General features: G+C 44.3%; 1 protein-coding gene across 4 annotated transcripts in view; it reads right to left on the bottom strand.

Annotated features, from left to right (window-relative positions):
- TCF20 (transcription factor 20) overlaps positions 1-22,534 on the bottom strand; it is a 531,880-nt gene that overhangs the window by 83,347 nt on the left and 425,999 nt on the right. For 2 of the 4 annotated variants that reach the window (XM_040359596.1, XM_040359597.1), the window contains exons 6-7: positions 17,545-17,577; positions 14,900-14,986 (exon numbers count right to left, since the gene is read on the bottom strand). The exons of 1 other annotated variant lie outside the window; for it this stretch is intronic. In XM_040359596.1, coding sequence (XP_040215530.1) covers positions 14,939-14,986; positions 17,545-17,577 — 81 coding nt within the window. In that variant the 3' untranslated portion in view covers positions 14,900-14,938. The remainder of the gene's footprint in view (positions 1-14,899; positions 14,987-17,544; positions 17,578-22,534) is intronic. One more of the 4 variants, XM_040359598.1, reaches the window with a different exon arrangement.

Raw genomic sequence — 22,534 nt, forward strand, 5'->3', positions numbered from 1 at the left:
AAGGTGCAAATTTACCTTTAACAACTCATAAGCTTGAGAAAAAAGCGGAAAAATTCAATGGTAAATAATAATCTGGCAGCTGTGTGACCTCTTTTATTTGACCAATCAGGAATTACAAAGAGAATCCTATTACAGTGGTGTACCGATTTTGAAGAAAAGCAGAAACCACTTTTGGCAAGAGAGATGGTTGAGGCTCTGGTGTGTATACCCAAGACCCGCAGAAGGCTCTGATGGAGTTCCTCTCTGTTCTGGACACTTCCTGGTTGTCTGTTTCCTGATCACCACAGTACTGGGAGATTTCTCACTGTGGTGACTAATCAAGGAGGTGTGATTACTGTGTGTCAGCACCAATCCAGTTTCGTTTTACAAAGCATCACTGCCCTCTATTGGCTCTTTGTCTCTGTACATCAGAGAACCAGGAAACAGCAAAAACGAAACTAAACTGCAGGTACATTATATGATTGTTTTTTTATCCATTTTTAATAGGAATCAGTTAACTATTATGTCTCTATACCCTGTAAACAGTCATTTCAGCAAAAAAAAAAAAATCCTTTAGTGACCCTATAGTATATTAGATTTACCGGTTTAAAACTTTTTTTTTTTTACATTTCTTCAGCAACTTCCTGGTTTCTCTCCCATAGGCAAATTAGGTCTTACATCACAGGAGTCTTCAGGAAAGGAGGAGGGGTTTTCTCAGCTGAGCACACCCTCATGCATGCATGCTTGAGCTAAGGGCAGATGGATTCCAGGAAGTAAATTCTACAAGAAGCAGTTTCCCCAATTCAAGATGGCCACAGGCAGAAATGTTAGGGGTGTTTTTCAAAGTTATGGATGGATTGATTTGAATATAAAAAAATAATACAATTGTGGTTTTGGTTTGTGGTGCTGAGATGCAGTAAAGATCTGCTTTAACCACTTAAGCCCCGGACCTTTAGGCAGCTAAATGCCCAGGCCAGGTTTTGCGATTCAGCACTGCGTCGCTTTAACAGACAATCGTGCGACGTGGCTCCCAAACAAAATTGGCGTCCCTTTTCCCCCACAAATAGAGCTTTCTTTTGGTGGTATTTGATCACCTCTGCGGTTTTTATTTTTTGCGCTATAAACAAAAATAGAGCGACAATTTTGAAACAAATGCAATATTTTTTACTTTTTGCTATAATAAATATCCCCCAAAAACATATATAATTTTTTTTTTCCTCAGTTTAGGCCGATACGTATTCTTCTACCTATTTTTGGTAAAAAAAAAAAATCGCAATAAGTGTTTATCGATTGGTTTGCGCAAAATGTATAGCGTTTACAAAATAGGGGATAGTTTTATTGCATTTTTATAAATTTTTTTTTTTTTTTACTACTATTGGCGGCGATCAGCTATTTTTTTCGTGACTGCGACATTATGGCGGACACTTCGGACAATTTTGACACATTTTTGGGACCATTGTCATTTTCACAGCAAAAAATGCATTTAAATTGCATTGTTTATTGTGAAAATGACAGTTGCAGTTTGGGAGTTAATCACAGGGGGCGCTGTAGGAGTTAGGGTTCACCTAGTGTGTGTTAACTGTAAGGGGGTGTGGCTGTAGGACTGAGGTCATCGATCGAGTCTCCCCTATAAAAGGGATCACTCGATCGATACGCCGCCACAGTGAAGCATGGGGAAGCTGTGTTTACATACGGCTCTCCCCGTTCTTCAGCTGCGGGGAGTGATCGCGACGGAGCGGCTATAAACGAATAGCCGCGCCGTCGTCCCAGATCGCTCCCCGAGGTAAGCCGCCCGCCGCACGGGGTCCCGATCGGACCCCCCACCCGCTAGAATGCAAGGACGTATATATACGCCCATCTTCCTGTACGTGCCATTCTATGGACGTAAATAGGCGTGCGGCGGGCGTTAAGTGGTTAAAGGAAGAACTCTTACCAGAACACCATGACCCCTAACTACGGAGTGGTCATGGGAGGCATTTATACACAGCCCATCCAGGATGGTTCTCATCCTGCTTCTTTACTTAATATACAGCCCACACTCATCAGTGCCCATGTGTAAATGTGAAATAGTGTAATACCATTAAAAAAAATGTTTTCCCAAAAATGTTAAAAACTCAAATTTTTGTGGCTACATACAGTGCTTATCCATCCAGCAATAGAATAACATAGATCAGCAGAGCTGATGTGCGTGATGATACCAACATGTTCATGTCCCTAGGTGTTTCGTGAAATGTTGATTTACACGTGAAAAATGTGGAGCTAAAGTACACACTAAATTAAACAAACTCACTTCCTTTCACGTGGGACTGGACTTTCACCTCTGTGGACTATTTTTTTTACTTCTGATGAGCTCATCTAAATGTATTTTTTTTTATATTTTTGGATTGTCATTAACGTTTACATTTGTTCTCTGCTGCATATTATTTGTGTTGGTATTGTCTATAATTCCATACATTTGCATAATTAATCACTGTAGTTTTGACAGGTTATAATTATGTCTTCTTACCAGGACATACAGTCAAATGCTTTATCCCCATTTGATTTTGTTGTCGTGAGTGCAGTCTTTTTTAGAAAATTTCTGTATTTAATAATCACATTTTTTTTATGCAATTCTAGATTCAAAGATGGATTGCAGTGCAGCAATTAGAACAAAAGTTTTTTTTTTAAACCCCCACCTATTATTCCACATTTCCCTCTGGATCACAGTTAAAGAGGAAGTAAATCCTTGTTTAAAAAAAAAAAAAAATCTGCAAGACAAAGGCATAATTAACTAGTATGCAGAAGAATTTTTTATTTTCTAAGTTTAATTCTACATTAAAAAAGAAGTTAAATCTTTTTTGAGAAAACTTACAAATAGGTCAATAGGTGATGCGATTATCAATCTCAACTGGCAGCGCGTGACAATCCAGTAGGTAATTATGTTTTTTTCTTTTTTTTGAGTGTGTGATTTTTCCCCAGCAATATATCAGGAGGCTAAGGCTTCATGTACACGGGACATTGTTCAATCTCTCCTGAACGATTTAACTTGACAGCTAAAAACCAGTCTCTAAAAACGGCCGTTTAGCTGCGTTTGCGTCTAGAAGCATTTGGGGGAAAAAAAAAGTTTTTTTTTGTTAACCTCTTCCCATCCGCGCTATAGCCGAAATCCGGCTACAGCATGGACCTAAAATGCCGGGAGGCCATCTATATACGGCCTCCCCTTTCCTCGTTCCCCGAACTTCTGTGCCATTTACAGCGTGATCGTCGTGGCCAATGAGAGATGATCTTAAAGTAAAACATATGAGATCATCTCTCATTGCTGGCTCTCCCTCCTCACACAGACACCGCGTGTGAGGAGGGAGAGCCATCTGTTAGTAGTAAAGTCAGTTACACCACACTACACCCTGTGCAAATCAGTGCCCAATCAGTGCCACCTGTGATCAGTACCCATCTGTGCCGCCTCAGTGCCCATCTGCAATCAGTGCTCATCGGTGCCCACCTGTGCCGCCTCAGTGCCATCCACCAGCACTAAAGTGCCATCCACCAGCACCAAAGTACCATCCAGCAGCACCGCAGTACCTGGGCAAGAGAGGCCAAGGACCCATGCCAGCCTTCCCTATGCCCTTCAGAACCCCTTGTGGTTTCCTCCTAATTCAGGAGAAGCCAACATTCCCCCTTTCACTGCCCAGCCAGCAGTCCAGGAGGACACGGACAATTTTTCCCCAATCAATTTTTTTTAATTACATTTTTACTGAGGACATGCTACAGTGCCTTGCGAAAGTATTCGGCCCCCTTGAACTTTGCAACCTTTTGCCACATTTCAGGCTTCAAACATAAAGATATAAAACAATTTTTTTTGAAGAATCAACAATCATGAAGTGGAACGAAATTTATTGGATATTTCAAACTTTTTTAACAAATAAAAAACTGAAAAATTGGGCGTGCAAAATTATTCAGCCCCCTTAAGTTAATACTTTGCAATGCCACCTTTTGCTGCGATTACAGCTGTAAGTCGCTTGGGGTATGTCTCCATCAGTTTTGCACATCAAGAGACTGACATTTTTGCCCATTCCTCCTTGCAAAACAGCTCGAGCTCAGTGAGGTTGGATGGAGAGCGTTTGTGAACAACAGTTTTCAGTTCTTTCCACAGATTCTCGATTGGATTCAGGTCTGGACTTTGACTTGGCCATTCTAACACCTGGATATGTTTATTTGTGAACCATTCCATTGTAGATTTTGCTATGTTTTGGATCATTGTCTTGTTGGAAGACAAATCTCCGTCCCAGTCTCAGGTCTTTTGCAGACTCCATCAGGTTTTATTCCAGAATGGTCCTGTATTTGGCTCCATCCATCTTCCCATCAATTTTAACCATCTTCCCTGTCCCTGAAGAAAAGCAGGCCCAAACCATGATGCTGCCACCACCATATTTCACAGTGGGGATAGTGTGTTCAGGGTGATGAGCTGTGTTGCTTTTACGCCAAACAAAGTTTTGCATTGTTGCCAAAAAGTTCGATTTTGGTTTCATCTGACCAGAGCACCTTCCACATGTTTGGTGTGTCTCCCAGGTGGCTTGTGGCAAACTTTAGACACTTTTTATGGATATCTTTAAGAAATGGCTTTCTTCTTGCCACTCTTCCATAAAGGCCAGATTTGTGCAGTATACGACTGATTGTTGTCCTATGGACAGAGTCTCCCACTCTGTCATGGGCCTCTTGGCTGCATCTCTGATCAGTCTTCATCATGATTGTGTCCCACTTGTTGTTGGTTCTTCAAAAAAAAATTACAGTTTTATATCTTTATGTTTGAAGCCTGAAATGTGGCAAAAGGTCGCAAAGTTCAAGGGGGCCGAATACTTTCGCAAGGCACTGTATCTAGAATTGTGGCCCAGTGCAACCTACTGCATATGCCCAACAATTTATTTCAAATAATCCAACATCTTATTATGCCCGTCCCTTTAAGTGGAGAGACCCAAAGGTGGTGGAGTTGAAGGTTTTTTTAGGCCTCACGTTTTGTATGGGACTCAACAAAAAAAATGAATTGCGATCCTTTTGGTCAAAACGCCCCATCTACCACATGCCAATCTTCTCCACGGCAATGCCCAGAGCCAGATACCTCATGATCATGAGGTTCATCCATTTGGATAATACCCAGTGCCCTCCCCGAAATGACCCAAATCATGACAGGCTTTTCAAAATACGGCCATTATTAACGTATTTTTCAGAAGTATTCGCCCAGTTATATACACCGGACTAACACGTATGTGTGGATGAATCATTATCCTCCCTCTAATCAGTCCCCAAGGACACAGGGGATATTTCCGAATATGGGTGGAAATAGACAGACATCGGCACCTTATAATAATTATAGTAACACCTATTATTATACCCAGGGGAGGCAACCTTATATGGACCATCATGGAGGATATGAGATTCCTTCCCAGAATTGGTCTTTGGGGGGGCACTATGGAGACACCACTTGGAGATATGATCTATCCATACAAAATCGTTATGGATCTTTGGGTGATTGTGAAAACGTTTATGAGACAAGTAGAAAGTATTCTACTACTGAATATGGCTCCCTGAGGGATAACCAAAATAATCCATCTGAGGGCCCCTCAGGTTTTGCCCCTTTAAGGAATAAGACGGACAATAATAATTTTTTCAGGAAAAGGGACCAAGCTAAAAGGGAAGAATTAGACGCCCTTCTTTTGATAGGATTTTTCCATGTTCAGATTATTATCATATATGGATATTTCTACCTTTAGTGTCTGGTAAATATTCCTCATGTTCCAATTTATGTTGATTAAAGCGGGGGTTCACCCTAAAAAAAAATTCTAACATTACATCCAGCATACTAACGACATTTACAGTATGTATGCAGGTCTTTTTTTTTTCTTTGCCGTACATACCGTTATATTGTGATTTTCTCCCCGGCTTCCGGGTTTGGATTCCCGCGGGACTGGGCGTTCCTATCCCTGGGTTAGATGATTGACGTGTTGTGAAAAAGTTCCCATGTCGCACAAGGCGCGTCACCAGTTTTCCATAAAAAAAAGGGATTTTTAATACAGCTTACCTGTAAAATCCTTTTCTTGGAGTACATCACGGGACACAGAGCGGCATATTCATTACTATGTGGGTTATATGGAGTACCTTCAGGTGATGGACACTGGCAATCTCAAACAGGAAGTGCCCCTCCCTATATAACCCCCTCCCATAGGAGGAGTACCTCAGTTTTGTAGCAAGCAGTATGCCTCCCAAAATGGTCCCCATAAGAGGGGTGGGAGCTCTGTGTCCCGTGATGTACTCCAAGAAAAGGATTTTACAGGTAAGCTGTATTAAAAATCCCTTTTTCTTTCTCGTACATCACGGGACACAGAGCGGCATATTCATTCCTATGTGGGATGTCCCAAAGCAATGCTTACAATGAGGGGAGGGAGAACATCTTCCCAAGACAAAAGGATTTAATTTAGAGATATACTCAAATCATAATAAATCCAACTTAGTTGAGAAAAATAATTTTTAAATTTAACTCAAAAGGGTGCCCCCCGGAATCCGAGGGTCTCAAACTGCAGCCTGCAGCACTGCCTGCCCAAAGACTGTATCAGTATTCCCTCTTACGTCCAACTGGTAGAATTTTGTAAACGTGTGGACAGAAGACCAGGTTGCCGCCTTGCAAACTTGAGCCATAGAGATCTGGTGGTGTGCTGCCCAGGAGGCGCCCATGGCCCTAGTAGAATGAGCCTTTAATGATAACGGAGGAGGCAACCCTTTCAAGCCGTAGGCCTGAGTGATTAACTGTTTAATCCATCTCGAGATGGTGGTTTTTGCAGCTGCCTGCCCCTTCTTGGGCCCATCCGGTAAAATGAACAACACATCTGTTTTCCGGATCTTCTCTGTAGCTTTAAGATAGGCCTTCATGGCCCTGACAATATCCAAGGTATGCAGCAACCCTTCCTTTCTGGAAGTAGGTTTAGGGAAGAAGGATGGTAATACCAAATCCTGGTTTAGATGAAAACTGGATATAACCTTCGGTAGGAAGGAAGGATGAGGGCGGAGAACGACCTTGTCCTTATGTAAAATAAGATATGGTTCCTTACAGGATAAGGCTGCCAGTTCCGATACTCTTCTGGCGGAAACTATGGCGACCAAAAATACTAACTTCCTTGTCAGTAAAACCAAAGGAATTTCAGCCAACGGCTCAAAAGGTTGTTTCTGTAAACTTGACAGAACAAGATTTAAATCCCACGGACAAAGCGGGGATTTAACTGGAGGATTAATACGTAAGACCCCTTGAAGGAAGGTCTTAACTAGCGAGTGGGTGGCCAGCGGCCGCTGAAACCACACTGACAAAGCTGAAATCTGTCCTTTGATTGTGCTTAATGCCAGTCCTTTATCCACTCCTAGCTGGAGAAAACTTAATACTCTATCGATGGTAAACTTGCGAGAAAGCCATCGCTTGGACTCACACCAGCCTACATAGGCCTTCCAGACCCTGTAATAAATCACCCTAGAGACCGGTTTCCTGGCTCTGATTAGGGTAGAGATTACTTTCTGAGACAGACCTCTACCCCTGAGAATCAGGGATTCAGCCTCCAGGCCGTCAAATTTAGATGCCGTAAGGCAGGGTGGAGGATCGGACCTTGCGATAGCAGGTCTGGCCGTAGAGGAAGAGTCCAAGGGTCTCCCACTACCATCTTCAGGATTAGTGAATACCATGCCCTTCTGGGCCATGCTGGAGCTACCAGGATGACTGGTATGTGCTCCATCCTGATCCTGCGCAGCAGGCGGGGTAGTAACTGGAGCGGGGGAAATGCATAAAGAAGTTTGAACTGATGCCAAGGGCAAACTAACGCATCGGTTCCCCAGGCTCTGGGATCCCTTGTGCGGGACATGAACCTGTCTAGCTTCTTGTTTAGTCTCGATGCCATGATATCCACGTCGGGCACTCCCCACTTCTGGCAGAGTGTCTGAAAGACCTGTGGATGTAGAGACCACTCCCCCGGCAATAGAGTCTGGCGACTTAAGAAGTCCGCCTGTCGGTTGTCCACTCCGGGAATGAATATAGCCGATATGCAGGGCACATGGGCTTCTGCCCACAAGAAAATCAAGCTCACTTCTCTCTGAGCGGCTTGACTCTTGGTTCCCCCTTGGTGATTTATGTATGCCACCGCCGTGGCATTGTCCGATTGTATTCTCACCGGGAACCCCTGCAGTTTGGACGTCCAAGCCCTGAGGGCTAGTCGGGCAGCTCTGAGCTCCAAGATATTGATGGGCAACTGCTTCTCTGCCGCTGCCCAAGTGCCCTGGCGAGTGCAACCATCCAAAATTGCTCCCCAGCCGATCAGGCTGGCGTCTGTGGTTACTATCTTCCAGGTCACAGGACTGAACGTCTTTCCCTTCAGGAGATTCTGAGGGTTTAACCACCAAGATAGACTTTGCCGGACTCTTGGTGAGAGTGGCAAAGGAATCTCCAAGGCCTGAGGCCTCTTGCTCCATGCTGACAGGATGGCTGCCTGCAGGATGCGAGTGTGGCTCTGAGCGTACGGTACCGCCTCGAAGGTGGCCACCATCTTGCCTAGTAGCCGCATACATAGGCGAACAGTTGGCTTTCTCTTGCTCAGAATTATTTGTATTAGCTCTTTGATGGCCTTGACCTTTAATAGAGGTAGGAACACCTTCTGTTGTTCTGTATCCAATCTCATGCCGAGATATTCCAGCTGCCTTGTGGGCCGAAATGCTGACTTGTCTCGATTTAGGACCCAGCCGAACCTCTCGAGGTACTGAACCGTGAGGGCGACTGCTCGTTCCAGGCCAGGAAACGAGTGGTCTACGACCAAGAGGTCGTCCAGGTAAGCCAGGACCGTGACCTCTTGGGTCCTTAGATTGGCTAGGATTGGGGCTAGGACCTTCGTGAATACCCGGGGGGCCGTAGCCAACCCGAAGGGGAGCGCCACAAATTGGAAATGACGATGAGCCACCGAGAAGCGTAGAAATACCTGATGTGGCTGAAAAATTGGCACATGAAGGTAAGCATCCTTTATGTCTATGGACGCCATGAAGTCGTCCTTCTGGAGCACGGCGACAGCTGACCGAATAGTTTCCATCCGGAATGAGCGGACCTTTAGGTACGCATTTACTCCCTTTAAGTCCAAAATTGGCCTGACATCGCCGTTGGGCTTTGGGATGATAAACAGGTTGGAGTAGAACCCCAAGCCCTGTTCCTGGACTGGTACTTCTACTATCACCTTCTGGCACAGCAGATGATTCAATGCCGCCATCAACGCGGCTCCCTTCACCGGGTCGCCTGGTACTCTTGACTCCTGGTAATGAGGAGGAGGGAATTCTGAAAATTCTAGTTTGTAGCCCGTGGCCACGGAAGACCGTACCCAGCAGTCGGGAATGCTGGCCTCCCAAACTTCTGCAAAGAGACGTAGCCTTCCCCCCACCATCGTGGGTGGGGGCGCCCCTTCATAAGGCCGACTTGGGGGCTGGCTTCGCAGGCTTGCGGTACCACTGCTTCTTGCCCCCAGTGGCTTGGCCTTGTGGCTTATTGTTAAAGCCTGATCTTGCAGGAGGCCGTCGATACTGTCTGGTATTAGAGGGCCCCTGTCCCGGGGAGGGCTGGCGCTTAAACGCGGGCCCTCTGGCTTTCTTCTTGACTGGCAAGAGAGTGCTTTTGCCGCTTGATATAGTCTGAATATATCTATCCAGATCTTCTCCGAAGAGTCGTCCTCCATGGAAGGGAAACCCTACCAGGAGCTTTTTGCATGGGGGCTCAGCCTCCCAACTCTTCAACCATAAGAGCCTTCTCATATGGATTAGAAATAAGGATAAACGTGATGCCTGCTGGATGGAGTCCTTGATAGCATCCACCGTAAAGCGTATAGCCCTCGGTATATCCGAAAATTCCTCTGCCTGCTGGGCAGGGATAAGTTTAAGCATTTGCTTAGTCTTATCTGATAATGCTTGGGTAATTCCAATAGCAGCCACAGCGGGCTGAACTACCGCCCCTGCTGAAGTAAAGGAGGCTTTCAGTAATGTTTCCAAGCGTTTATCAACCGGATCCTTAAACACCTGTACGTTTTTCACCGGACAAGTTAAAGATTTGTTCACATAGGAGATGGCTGCGTCCACCGCCGGGGGCGCCCATCTTTTGGAGAATTTCTCCTCCATAGGATATAAAACAGAGAATTTTTTAGGTGGTAAAAAGACTATCTGGCTTAATCCAATCCTGAAACATGACCTCCTCGAGTAGAGGATGGATCGGGAAAACTGCGTTGCTTTGAGGCGTTCTTAAAGAGCCTAAAGCTGAAACCGCCGATACTTGAGGTTCTGGTATGGGTAACTTAAATGCCTCATGGACCATGTCCGTTAAGGCCTGAACCCACAAACTTTCCCCTTGGGAGGCTGAACCAGACCCCTCAGTATCCAGATCCTCGATCTCTGAACCACCCTGGTCCAAAGCGTCAAGTCTATCCAATTCCCCTAGGGAAAGGATTTCTGTGTCTGAGGGTTCTTGCTCGGGTGACGGAGACCTAGTCAGCTTTCTACCCGATATAGCCTTAGCTATCCTTTTTGCCATTCTTTTCTCTAGTTCACCTAAAGAAACAGCAAGAACTCTCTCAGTGACAAAGCCGGGGTTGGACTGACCTGGATCAGCCCCAGCACCAGATCCCCCAGGTCCCATCAAGGCGTGCCCTGATATGTCCTGTGGGGAGAGCAGCGGCATAGCCGTGTCCGAGCCCTCGGACTTTGCGGGGGAATCCCCACCCTTTGTACCCTCTGACCCAGAAGGCATGGTACAATACCGAGGTACACCTGCTATCACCCAGCCACAGACGTAGCTAAGGGGATCTGTCGGTTTGGGAGCGATAGAGACTAACGCCCAAAATGAGAAGGGAGATCAGCAGTTCTTTCCCTTCTTCTCTTTCTTTTTTTGTTTTTTTTTTCTTTAGAGGAAAAGAAACCACTCTGTCTCCCACTAAGTATTGCCAATAGCCATCTGCTGAAAAAAAGGAAAGAAAACCTATCTGTAGGTTTGACAGTCCTTAGAAAAACTGCAATTCTTCCTTTCGCCACCGGGTGTCCTCGGCGTGCTCCGCTCTGTGTCCTCCTCTCCTCTAGCTCAGGATGACACTGAGCTCTTGGCAGCTAATGGAAGGACCTCCCCTTCCTTTATTTGTGATTCGCCGCCCACAGGGACGCGCCCCCACCACGGAAACGGCGCGAAAATCGTTTATATCTCGGGCACGCGCGCCCGTCGGCGGGGGCCATCACACATGGAGGACGGAGCAGCGCAGGCACCCAGGCAGGTAAGCCCTTTAGGTAGGTCACAGACCTCCTTTTAGCATGGGAAAAAGACTCCCCTCTTACAGAGATCCCACACCTAGCGCCAGCAGCCCAGCTAAGCAACACTTACCAGGGAGGTCACATATTACTGGGGAGAAAAGATTGAATCATCCAGTCTCTGTCATAGACATAGTGATTCCTTGCCAATGCAGAGCATACCCAGGCCTGTCCCCCTGTGCACCCCCTGTAGGGAACCTGCTAAGAACCAAGTTCCGCAAGCTCCCCCAATACTTACCTGCTCCATGCCGCAGGACTTTTGCACAGCAAGAGGTCCAATCTTCCCCCATCTCCGTGGGTGGCGTCTAGACCTTCAGGCCCTGGGTTCCTATGAAGGAGCCACTGTCCTGGGCCCATATAGCACCCTGGCAACAGAAAAATTAGGCCCCCAAAGGTTTCTAAGTTCTGGGCCCAGGGTCCAGCTCTCTGAACAGAAAGCATTATGGGCTACACCCCAATGGTTTGGGGTCCGGTTGCTGACCACTTTAGCACTGAGGCCTTTGGACAGAACCGGTTAGCCCACCTTAATCCCAAGGATGTGGAGGTAAGCTAAACCATGACCAACACCTAAGACACTGGCGAAAAAACTGAGGTACTCCTCCTATGGGAGGGGGTTATATAGGGAGGGGCACTTCCTGTTTGAGATTGCCAGTGTCCATCACCTGAAGGTACTCCATATAACCCACATAGTAATGAATATGCCGCTCTGTGTCCCGTGATGTACAAGAAAGAAAAGGCCAAGCTGCGAGTCGGCGCTATACGGCGCCTGCGCAGTTATCTCTACACGGCAGGCGCAGGCGCCATATAGCGCTGACTCGTTGTTATTCTGTTGTAATTGTGGATACCGGGAATTGTGAAGCTACTCCGATCATTTTTTGGATCCCTAATTGCTTGTTTAGGACATTGTATCTATTTTTCTAGATATTCTCACATTTAAGGTTTTTCACTCATTAACACATTTTTCACCTCATTTATGTGGTAGAGCACTATTTTTGTTTTACACTGAGATATCTTATAAAACGGACAAGTTTGTGTAAAAAAAATGCGTTTATTTTTTTTCCCACATTTTCCCCAAAAATTCTGGTGCTCCAGAGCCTTCAAAAGTGTAAAGCCCTGTATACACGATCGGTCAATCCGATGAAAACGGTCTGATGGACGGTTTTCATCGGTTAACCGATGAAGCTGACTGATGGTCAGACGTGCCTACACACCATCGGTTAAAAAAACGATCGTGTCAGAACGCGGTGACGTAAAACACAACGACGTGCTGAAAAAAACGAAGTTCAATGCTTCCAAGCATGCGTCGACTTGATTCTGAGCATGCATGGATTTTTAACCGATGGAATTGCCTACAAACGTTTTTTTTTCTATCGGTTAGGTATCCATCAATTAAATTTAAAACAATTGCTTTTTTTTTTAACCTATGGATAAATAACCGATGGGGCCCACACGCGATCGGTTTGGTCCGATGAAAACGGTCCATCAGACCGTTCTCATCGGTTTGACCGATCGTATGTACGCGGCATAATAGGTAGTCAACTATTTAGAGGTGTAATTTATGCTCCTAGAACACCTGATGGTGCTCCCTGCATGTTGGGCCTCTGTATGTGGCCAGGCAGTGAAAAAGTCTCACATATGGGGTATCGTTATACTCAGGAGGAGTAGCAGAATGTTTTTTGGGGTGTCATTTGTGGTATGCACATGCCATGTGAGAGAAATAAGCTATTACAATGACAATTTTGAGAAAAAATTTCAATAAAAATCTTGATTTTGCAAAGTATTGAAAGAAAAAATTACAACTTCAAATAACTCACCATGCATCTTACTAAATACATTGCATTGGAATGTCTACTTTCCAAAAAGGGGTTATTGGGGGGCATTTGTACTTTCCAGGCTTGTTACGGTCTCAAGAAATGAGATAGGCCGCCAGTACATCCGATGCAATAAATTTTTATGATTTGCACTATTGCCTGTAGACTCAAACTTTTACACAGACCAAATTTCCACAAATTTTGGGTTATTTTTACCAAAGATATGTAGCAGTATAAATTGTGGGCAAAATTTATAAAAAAAAATACTAATTTGCTAAATTTTATCACAGAAATTAAGAAAAAATTTTTTTTTTCAAAATTTTCGGTCTTTTTTCACTTATAGCGCAAAAAAAAAAAATCCAGAGGTGATCAAATACCACCAAAATAAAGCTCTATTTGTATGAAAAAATAAGGACAAAAAAATCATTTGGGTACAGTGTTGCATAACTGAGTAATTGTCATTCAAATTGTGAGAGCGCTGAAAGCTGAAAATTGGTCTGGGCAGGAGGGATGTTTAAGTGCCCAGTAAGCAAGTTGTTTAAAAATGAAAAACATCTGTAAACGAAACGCTGCGTTTAGCCGCTTCAACTGCCTCTAAACACAGCTTCTGAACGCTGTAGTGGAAATTTTATGAAGATTTATTTAATATGTATTGTCATTGTGTCACCCAGTGTTGGTTCTCCCGCAACCCGCTCTAAAGAACTGACTGAGGCAGACTGACGCTGGTTGAGATAAACTTCCTGATTTGGAGAGGGGTGTTTGCGGAGTGAGGATGTCGGCCGGCGAAAGGGCCCCTGTGTGATGCACAGACGTTCGCCCGGGGGGGGGGGATGTGTCCGCTCTGCAAACGCATTATTGGTTTAGCGGATGTATGCTCTTGTCGCCTCTGTGTCTGATCAACATAAATATGGTGGCATGAGCATGCACCTGCAGATAAGCTCCCCTCATCAGGAACTGTGTTCATTGGTTATTGTATTATTATTGTATCGTATTGTTGTATTGAATCCTTTAGCTATATTTCTTGTGTTGTCAACTCCTTAATATGGACATGTGAGGGGCATCCTGTGATGTCCCCTCCCACGGAGAAGGTGATTGGCTGCTGCAGCCATCACTTCCTGTTTGTGAGATCTTTTGTGAAAATAAAGGGAGCCTGTGAGGACGTAGGCGTCCAGTGATTGCTGGGATGCTAAGATGATGAGAACAGTCTGATGATGTCTCTTGACTTGAATGAATGGCAAGTCGAATCAATGGTGAGTGAACTTGTAGCTTAAGATGGATTATTACATGAAGACGAAATCTGTGCTTATTAGCACAGGCAAACTGACTGTGTGCTCTGCATACAACCTATTTAGCCATGTCAACACATTTTTTTGGGTTCAAGAAAAAGCCTCTAAACACATCTGCCTCGAAACGACTATAAACAAACCTGTGTACATGTACTGATAAGATAACATAACAGAGGAAAGTTCAGGAGCAGTTGAAAAAAATTCCCAACTGCTCCTAAACGTCCGTTTACCAGCAGCAGTGTACATGAAGCCTTAACATGTGTAACTTTTACAGTTAACTGCTGTAGATGGAATGCTAACCCATTGCAACAAGTGTGCAAGGAATGACCTATCTTTTGATCTCCATATTTTTTTCAGACCAACGTCTCAGAAAATACTAAAGCATTATGACCAGAATGAAAGCCAACTAGAACATTTCCAGAAAAAGGTCAGTAATGGCAGACTATTTCATTCATTATTGCTACAAATTTAGTATAACTTTACCAACTCTTTATTTACCTGTGCTTGCATTTTTCTTCCAAATTTGAAAGTTCCACTTCAACTCTGCTCGGGTTGTTCTGCTGAAAAACTCTTTAATGTCCTCATCTGAAACCAAGAAAGGGAGTAGGTATGGGAAAACAATCAGTGTGAAAAAGCCAGAGAGAAAAACAAAAAACAGTGTGTACCAATCGGTTTATTGAAGTGCACAAAACCTTTCAAGTATTCCAAAGTGTGTCTCTCCCCAATATAATATTGGTATGTTGTGTGACACGCTTTATTGACTACATGTGTCTGCCAATATATTGTTTACTTAATGCCCCTTTCACACGACAAGCCCGCTCGCATCGGCCTGTCCATTTTTCAGGTGGATCCGAGCGGGCCATCCATTGACTATGGGCAGGTGGATGTCAGCGTAGATGTGTCTGCTGACACCCGCCTGCCATCTGATCAAGAGAGACGTCTGGCGATACATCTACCATCCGTCTTGGCAGGTCAGATCGGATGAGAGCTGATGAAAAACGGACATGCTGTCCCTGTTTGTCCGATCTCACCATAGAAATTAGCAGGGCTCTGACTCTCTGCTCAGTGACCTGTTATCCGAGCGGAGATCAACAGAGCAACCTCCTGCTGAGCTGGCGGACTCCGCTAAGTGGATCCGCCCCGTTTAAAAGGGGCCAAAGAGTTTCCATCAACCCCTGACATTTTTGGTGAGACGGCAAACCATTGTACATCACAAACATAAAACAATTTTTATCAAAAGACTAATTTCTAACACTTCTATATACTCCGGTACCCGATGCATACGAATACATATGAAAGTTTTCCTAATTCACAAACAATGCATAAACCTCACTGTGGTACTAAGGTTTCCCATATGCTACTGTTGATCATGAGTACTGTACAGTGAATATATAAGTCTGCTGTATGTCTATAACTCCTTAGTAATTAAGAGCAAAAACAATTAGGGCTACTGCAACACAGGAAGCTGGTCACAAATGCCAAGAAAAAAATTCCCTCCGTTTTTGTGGTTGTAAAGGCTGAATGTTTAACTTCATGCATAAGGGTAAAACAAATCAGTATGCAGCTCCCCCTAATACTTCCCAGAGCCTGATCAGGATCAAGTGATGTGCATGAGAGCAGCTGCTCTCCAGAGTCGCTGCCTCCCGCTACTGTCAATCACAGCCAGCGAGGAGGGAGCAGGGGGTGGGGTCGAGCCCTGTTCCATGCTTCTAATGCACGCATGAGTGCCCCCATTGTAAGCGGATTACTATGGGGGCTCTTATAGGGGCCAGGAGCGCCAGCCGGAGACATGAGAAGAGGAGGATTGGGGCTGCTCTGAGCAAAACCATTACACAGCACAGGCAAGTATAACATGTTCCTATTTTTTTTTAAATACCTTTAAAATCACTTTTGCAGTAACAAGGTTTCACTGAAGTTGCCTGTGGTTAATCAAACATTTACAAAAGATACCAGAGAAACAATGTAAACAAATCACCAGGTCCAGATGGCTTACACCCGCATGCACTTAGAAAAAAAGATCTCAGTTATACTGTAGCCAAGTCTGTTATTTTATGAGGAACTGCGTGAGAACCCTACAAAGCTTATTACCAATGTTCATATAAAAGTATGATCAAATTTTCTCCAGCAGGGAAAAAAAAAAAAAAAAGTTTCTTCCCAAATCCCCTAGGAGGCATTTGGATTTCCCTGGATCAAAAACCCCTGGAGTTAGCTCCTATACATTTTAGCATGCAATTATATTTTGTGCATTTAGGAAAGAGGCCAGGCCTATTTAAAAGAATCAGAGACAGAAGGAGAGTAGCGCCATCTAAGTGCAGCATTATTAAGACATTTTATTCCATAAAAGACAATTGGTAACTCACAAGATATGAGATGTCAGTGCATGTGGGATTTAAAAAGTGGTTAATCTGCTCATGGGAAAGACCATCTTCTCACTGGTGAAGAGGCAGCTGATGGGTTCACAAACAGCGGTGTACATCACTTCTGGTTAGAGAGAGCGAGGGTGTTCAGAGCATGCATGCTCCTTCATTAGGCTAAGACTGTGGCCATTTTTGGAGGAGGTATATATAGTCAGTTGTGGCCAGGACTAATTAGGCATTACCTAGGCAACCTTTCAAGGTGGTAATTTGTGGATTACGGGGCACTGGAGTGTCAGATTAACTAGTTAGATACCATCAGGTTAATCTAATAGCAATTCTGATAAAATTGATTGTGTACTGGATGTTTGCGATTGAAACAAGGTTTTACAATTATGATTATTATTATTTTGCTTACTTATATAGCGCCGTCAAATGTACGCAGCACTTTACATATACATTGTACATTCACATCAGTCCCTACCTTCAAGGAGCTTACAATCTAAGGTCCCCAACTCACATTCATATACTAGGGCCAATTTAGACAGAAGCCAATTAACCTACCATAGCATGTCTTTGGAGGGTGGGAGTAAACTGTAGTATCCGCAGAAAACCCACACAGACACAGGGAGAACCTTCCAACCCGAGGGCAGGTAGTGTTGTGGTCGGCATTCAAACCAGCCCACTACACCACTGTGCTGCTCAAGATTAGAAACAATGAACCAATCAGTAAGTAGCGAGACAATGATTATGCACAATATATACAATTGTTCTCATAAGTTTACATACCCTTGCAGAATTTAAGATTTCTTGGTCATTTTTCTGAAAATATGAATAACACAAAAACTTTTTTTACTCATTGTTCGTGTTTGGCTAAAGCCATTATGAATTAACTGTTTACTCTTTTTAAATAATAACATAAACTACCCAAATGACCCTGATCAAAAGTTTACATTTACATTTTGGCCTGATAGCATGTACACAAGTTGACACAAAGGGGTTTAAATGGCTATTAAAAGTAACCATCCTCACCTGTGATCTGTTTGCTTGTAATTAGTGTGTGTATAAAAGGTCAATGAGTTTCTGGACTACTGACAGACCCTTTCATCTTTCATCCAGTGCTGCACTGACGTTTCTGGATTCTCATGGGGAAAGCAAAATAATTGTTAAAGGATCTGTGGGAAAAGGTAGTTGAACTGCATAAAACAAGAATAGAATATAAAAAGATATCCAAGGAATTGAGAATGCCAATCAGCAGTGTTCAAACTCTAATCAAGAAGTGGGAAATGAGGGGTTCTGTTGAAACCAAATCAGTCAGGTAGACAAAAAAAAATTCAGCCACAACTGCCAGGAAAATTGTTCAGGATGCAAAGAAAAACTCACAAATACCTTCAGGTTTAAATACAGGACTCTGAAAACGTGGTGTGGCTGTTTCAAGATGCACAATAAGGAGGCACTTGAAGAAAGATGGGCTGCATGGTCGAGTTGCCAGAAAAAAGCCATTACTATGCAAATGCTACAAAGTATCCCACTTACAATATGCCAAACAGCACAGAGACCAGCCTAAAAACCTTCTGGCACAAAGTCATTTGAAGTGATGAGACCAAAATTTTGCTTTTTGGCCACAACCACAAATACTACATTTGGAGAGGATTCAACAAGGCCCATGATGAAAAGGTACACCATTCCTATTGTGAAAGACGGAGGTGGATTGTTTTTGTGTTATCATTCATAGTCTCTGAAAAATCTCTGAGAAATCAAATTCTGCCAGGATATGTTAACATTTGAGCACAACTGTAGGTATATGTCAGGAATCAAGTACTTACCGAGACCAAAATGCAGAGGGTGGTTCACCTTTACGACCAATCGCGCCCGCCCCCTGAGGTTTGAAACAGGTGGCAGAAGCACGAGGCGGTACCGGTGCCAGCGGAGAAGCGGTGCTTGGTGGTGGTAGTAGCAGATAGCAGAAGCTTCAGTGTGGCTGCAGCCGGAAACAGGAAACAAACGGTGACAGGTCCGGAATACAGGTACGGAATGAGTTTCTGGAAGCAAGCAAGGTAAGTCCAGGATACAAGCCAAGTTCAAGGGGCGGAGACAGCAGCGGATCAGGGTCACAAGCCAAAGGTTCAAGGGCTGGAGAAAACAACAGAGTCCAGGTCACAAGCCAAAGATCGGGGTCAGGAGAGTTCAGTAGAATGGTGAGGCAAGCCGAGGTCAGGTTCCAGGAGAGAGCTGAGTCGGAAGGAATTCCAAAAGGTAAGGTTCCCAGGAAACAGGTTCAGGTCACAAGCTGATGATAAACCAGCAACCTGTCTTCAAAAAGGGGTGGTTTAAATAGGGCGGTCATGCCTGTGATTGGTCCCGAGTGGTCACGCGCCGCGCCGTGTGCAAGCATGCGCACACGCCTGAAGTGCCCAGGTAAGCGCTGGGAAACCAATCTACTGCGCAGGCGCGCCATACGAGGATCTACAGCGCTTGGGCCCTGACAGTATATAAAGGTGTAGATTAAAATAAACTGAGAAGGATGAAAACAATGATGAACTGGGAATCTAAATTATATATATAAAAAATTAAAAGTAAAAATGAAAATTAAAGTAAAAATAAAAATAGTAATAAATGTGGAATGTAGTTATATGGAGTGGATGTGGTTGACAGAGAGGGAGAAGGGAAAGAAATAGGGGGAGAAAGGGGTCACTAGGTGAAATAATAGAGGACGGACAATTTGACAATGGAGTAAGGTACAAGACTTACTATTGGAGGATATCAAGAGGAGGAATAAGACCGTATTGTAGGTCACACAGACAGGATAGGAAATACACCACAAGTGTAAAAGTCGGATATGGGATATTTTCGGACCCTTGGACTGGCATTCTTTTAGTCTATGGGTGACATGTGAGCAAGTCAAGCACGGAGACTTAAGACAATGGCTTTTGGGGATGTTCTTAATTTAATGAGGGTAGTGACAACTGTGGTAATGCAGATAAGAGTTGCCTGTGGTTGGTTTGGTGTAATTTTGGCAAAGTATGATCCCTTGATCATGACCGAGTGTCGGGTCAAGGAAAGCTAAAGATTTATCGTCACAGACTGAAGTGAATAATAAACCCATATCGTTGGTATTACAGTGGGCTACGAATTGTGGGATTAGAGATTTAGGACCATCCCAAATGATTATGACATTGATATATCGGCCATGTAATGTCAAGTGTGAGGAAAAGGCATTGTTATGCCATATGTAGCGATTCTCCCACAGACCCATGGTGAGATTGGCATCGCTTAGGGCAAAGTTGGCTCCCATGGCTGTGCCATGAGCCTGTAGGTAGAAGTCTCAATTGGATTCAAAGTAGCTATGCGTCAAGCAGAACTTTGTGGCTTCCAAGATGAATTGGGCTTGACTGGTTTTCAGCATAGGGTCATCATTAAGGAATAGTACAGCTCTCAAGCCTACCTCATGTGGTAGAGAGGTATACAGTGAGACTACATCTCAGGAGAGCCATATGTAGGATGGTTTCCAGGTGTAATTTTTGAGAGTTTGTAAAAGATGTATGCTGTCTTTGATGTATGAAGGTAAACTTTGAGCTAATGGCTGTAGGAAATTATCAATATATATGGAGAAATAGCTTGTTATGCTCTCCATGACAGCCACTCTAGGTCTATCAGGTGGGTTTGTGGGGTCTTCATGAATTTTGGGCAAATGGTAAAAAGTAGGGGTGCACCGATATATCGGTGCCGATACATATCGTCCGAAAATCGCGATTATGGGGACATGCCAGAACAACATAAAACATAGCCGATAATGACCCACCTCCAGAGCGGGACTTAGTTGCCGTTTGTACGGCTCACTTCCTGTTGCTGCGCTGCGTCCACGACACTTCCCTCCAGGTCCTCCTATGTTTACAGCCGCCATGCCCCCCTCCTAGCAGCGTGACGTGTGTCATGGTTATGGTCAAAGGCAAGAGGGGATGGGAGGAGGAGAGCGAGCGAGCTGCCTGGCCTGGTTACATGGGAGGAGGGACATGGGAGGAGACAAGCACGAGGAGAGCTGCTGTGTGTGCGCCGTGCAAGTTCCAAGAGGAGGTGGAGCCAGCGCCGCCGAGGAGGAACAAGAAGAGCGATTCGAAGTGCCACCATTGCCAATATCTTTCAAAAGTAAGAAACTAAACTACTGTTGAATGCTATGCAGCCATCTGACTGCAGCACAGTATATTATGTATCGTGCCCCATGCCCTGATGTGTCCCATGTCCTGATGTGCTATGTGCCCCATGTCCTGTGTGCCCTGCCCTGATGTGCCCCATGCCCTGATGTGCTATGTGCCCCATGCCCTGATGTGCTATGTGCCCCATGCCATGATGTGCTATGTGCCCTGATGTGCTATGTGCCCCATGCCCTGATGTACTATGTGCCCTGATGTGCTATGTGCCCCATGCCCTGATGTGCTATGTGCCCTGATGTGCCCCATGCCCTGATGTGCTATGTAAATATATTATATTATATACTATTTGTGTCCAATTTTTAAATAAAAGTTTGGATTTTATTATATTGACTTGGAGCTTTTCTATTTTTGTTATTTTAAATCAATGAAGCTAATTAAAATGTCTCATGTAATACATAAAATTTGAAAAAAAAAATGAAATAGAGGGAAAATAAAAGAAAATTCATTTTCGGTTTCAGACTGATTTTTTTTTTTTTCCCCAACAATAGTTTTTTATTAGATGGAAAAAAAGGGAGTCGCGCTAGAAAAATATATAATAAATTGATAGGATACCAATGTGATATAGAAATGAATTGATAAAAATACCAATATAATGTGAACAACAATAAATTAATAAGTGAAGACTTATATGGCATATACTGAAATCCTCATAGCAGTGTCAATGCATCAAGGTAGTCCACAGTGTAGTATATGAAAAAAGGGAAGTGGGCTGAAGACATAAACACAGTCCCAAATAAAGTGATGAAGCAGCAGTGAGTCCCAAAGGTGCTAGACACATCCACAGCGTAGTGATTGGTACCAGACAGGAGACCTCCACCCACGAGTAACACTGACTCTTACCGCAAATCAATTTTAAAACAGCATGAAAAACAGATATCCAATCTCCACAGCAGGAACAGGTTCAATCATCCGTCCAATAGTGAAGCCTCAGTAACGAATAGTGCTCACTAGTACCAGCCCGATGCAGTACTCCTGGAGTCCATCTTTAGGTCTTTGTGTCCCTTGCAGTCCCCTCAGCACGAGGTGCCCATGCAGCTCCCAGCCAGGACTATTTATATTGTAAAGGTGCCGGCACCTTTCCTGGGATGGGTGATCTGCTCATCAGTTTCCCGGAGGGGGGGGGCTGTATAAGACGCGCGCTGCGGGGAACACTCACAGCTATTGAATTGAAAGCTGTAATGTTCCCTGCGGGTTTGAACGCCGTGGCGGCGGCTCCTCCTCTCCTCGCCCCCCCTGCTCCCAAGCAGCCAGCCAGACACTCGCCAGCCCTCAAAATTTACTTGCAAAATGCGAGAGGCGAGTGTAAATTTTGAGGGCTGCCCTACAGTATACTCCAACCATGTACTCCAGTCTACCATTTATTTGCGTATCTTGCCATCTCTGTACCTACTGTACGTCTTACATGTAACCATTGTATTTCTTGTCTTCCAAATAAAACTTTTGTAAACAAAAAATAAGCTTTCTGAGTACTGTAGGGTCAACTGCAGGCTGACCTGAAAGTCTTAAGGGATTTCAACCTCTGGGCTAACTTCGCCTTGGACCCCATCGCCACCTTCTGCATCAACAAA

Source organism: Rana temporaria, chromosome 7, assembly GCF_905171775.1.
Source record: "Rana temporaria chromosome 7, aRanTem1.1, whole genome shotgun sequence".
In the NCBI taxonomy this organism is placed as follows: Eukaryota; Metazoa; Chordata; class Amphibia; order Anura; family Ranidae; genus Rana; species Rana temporaria.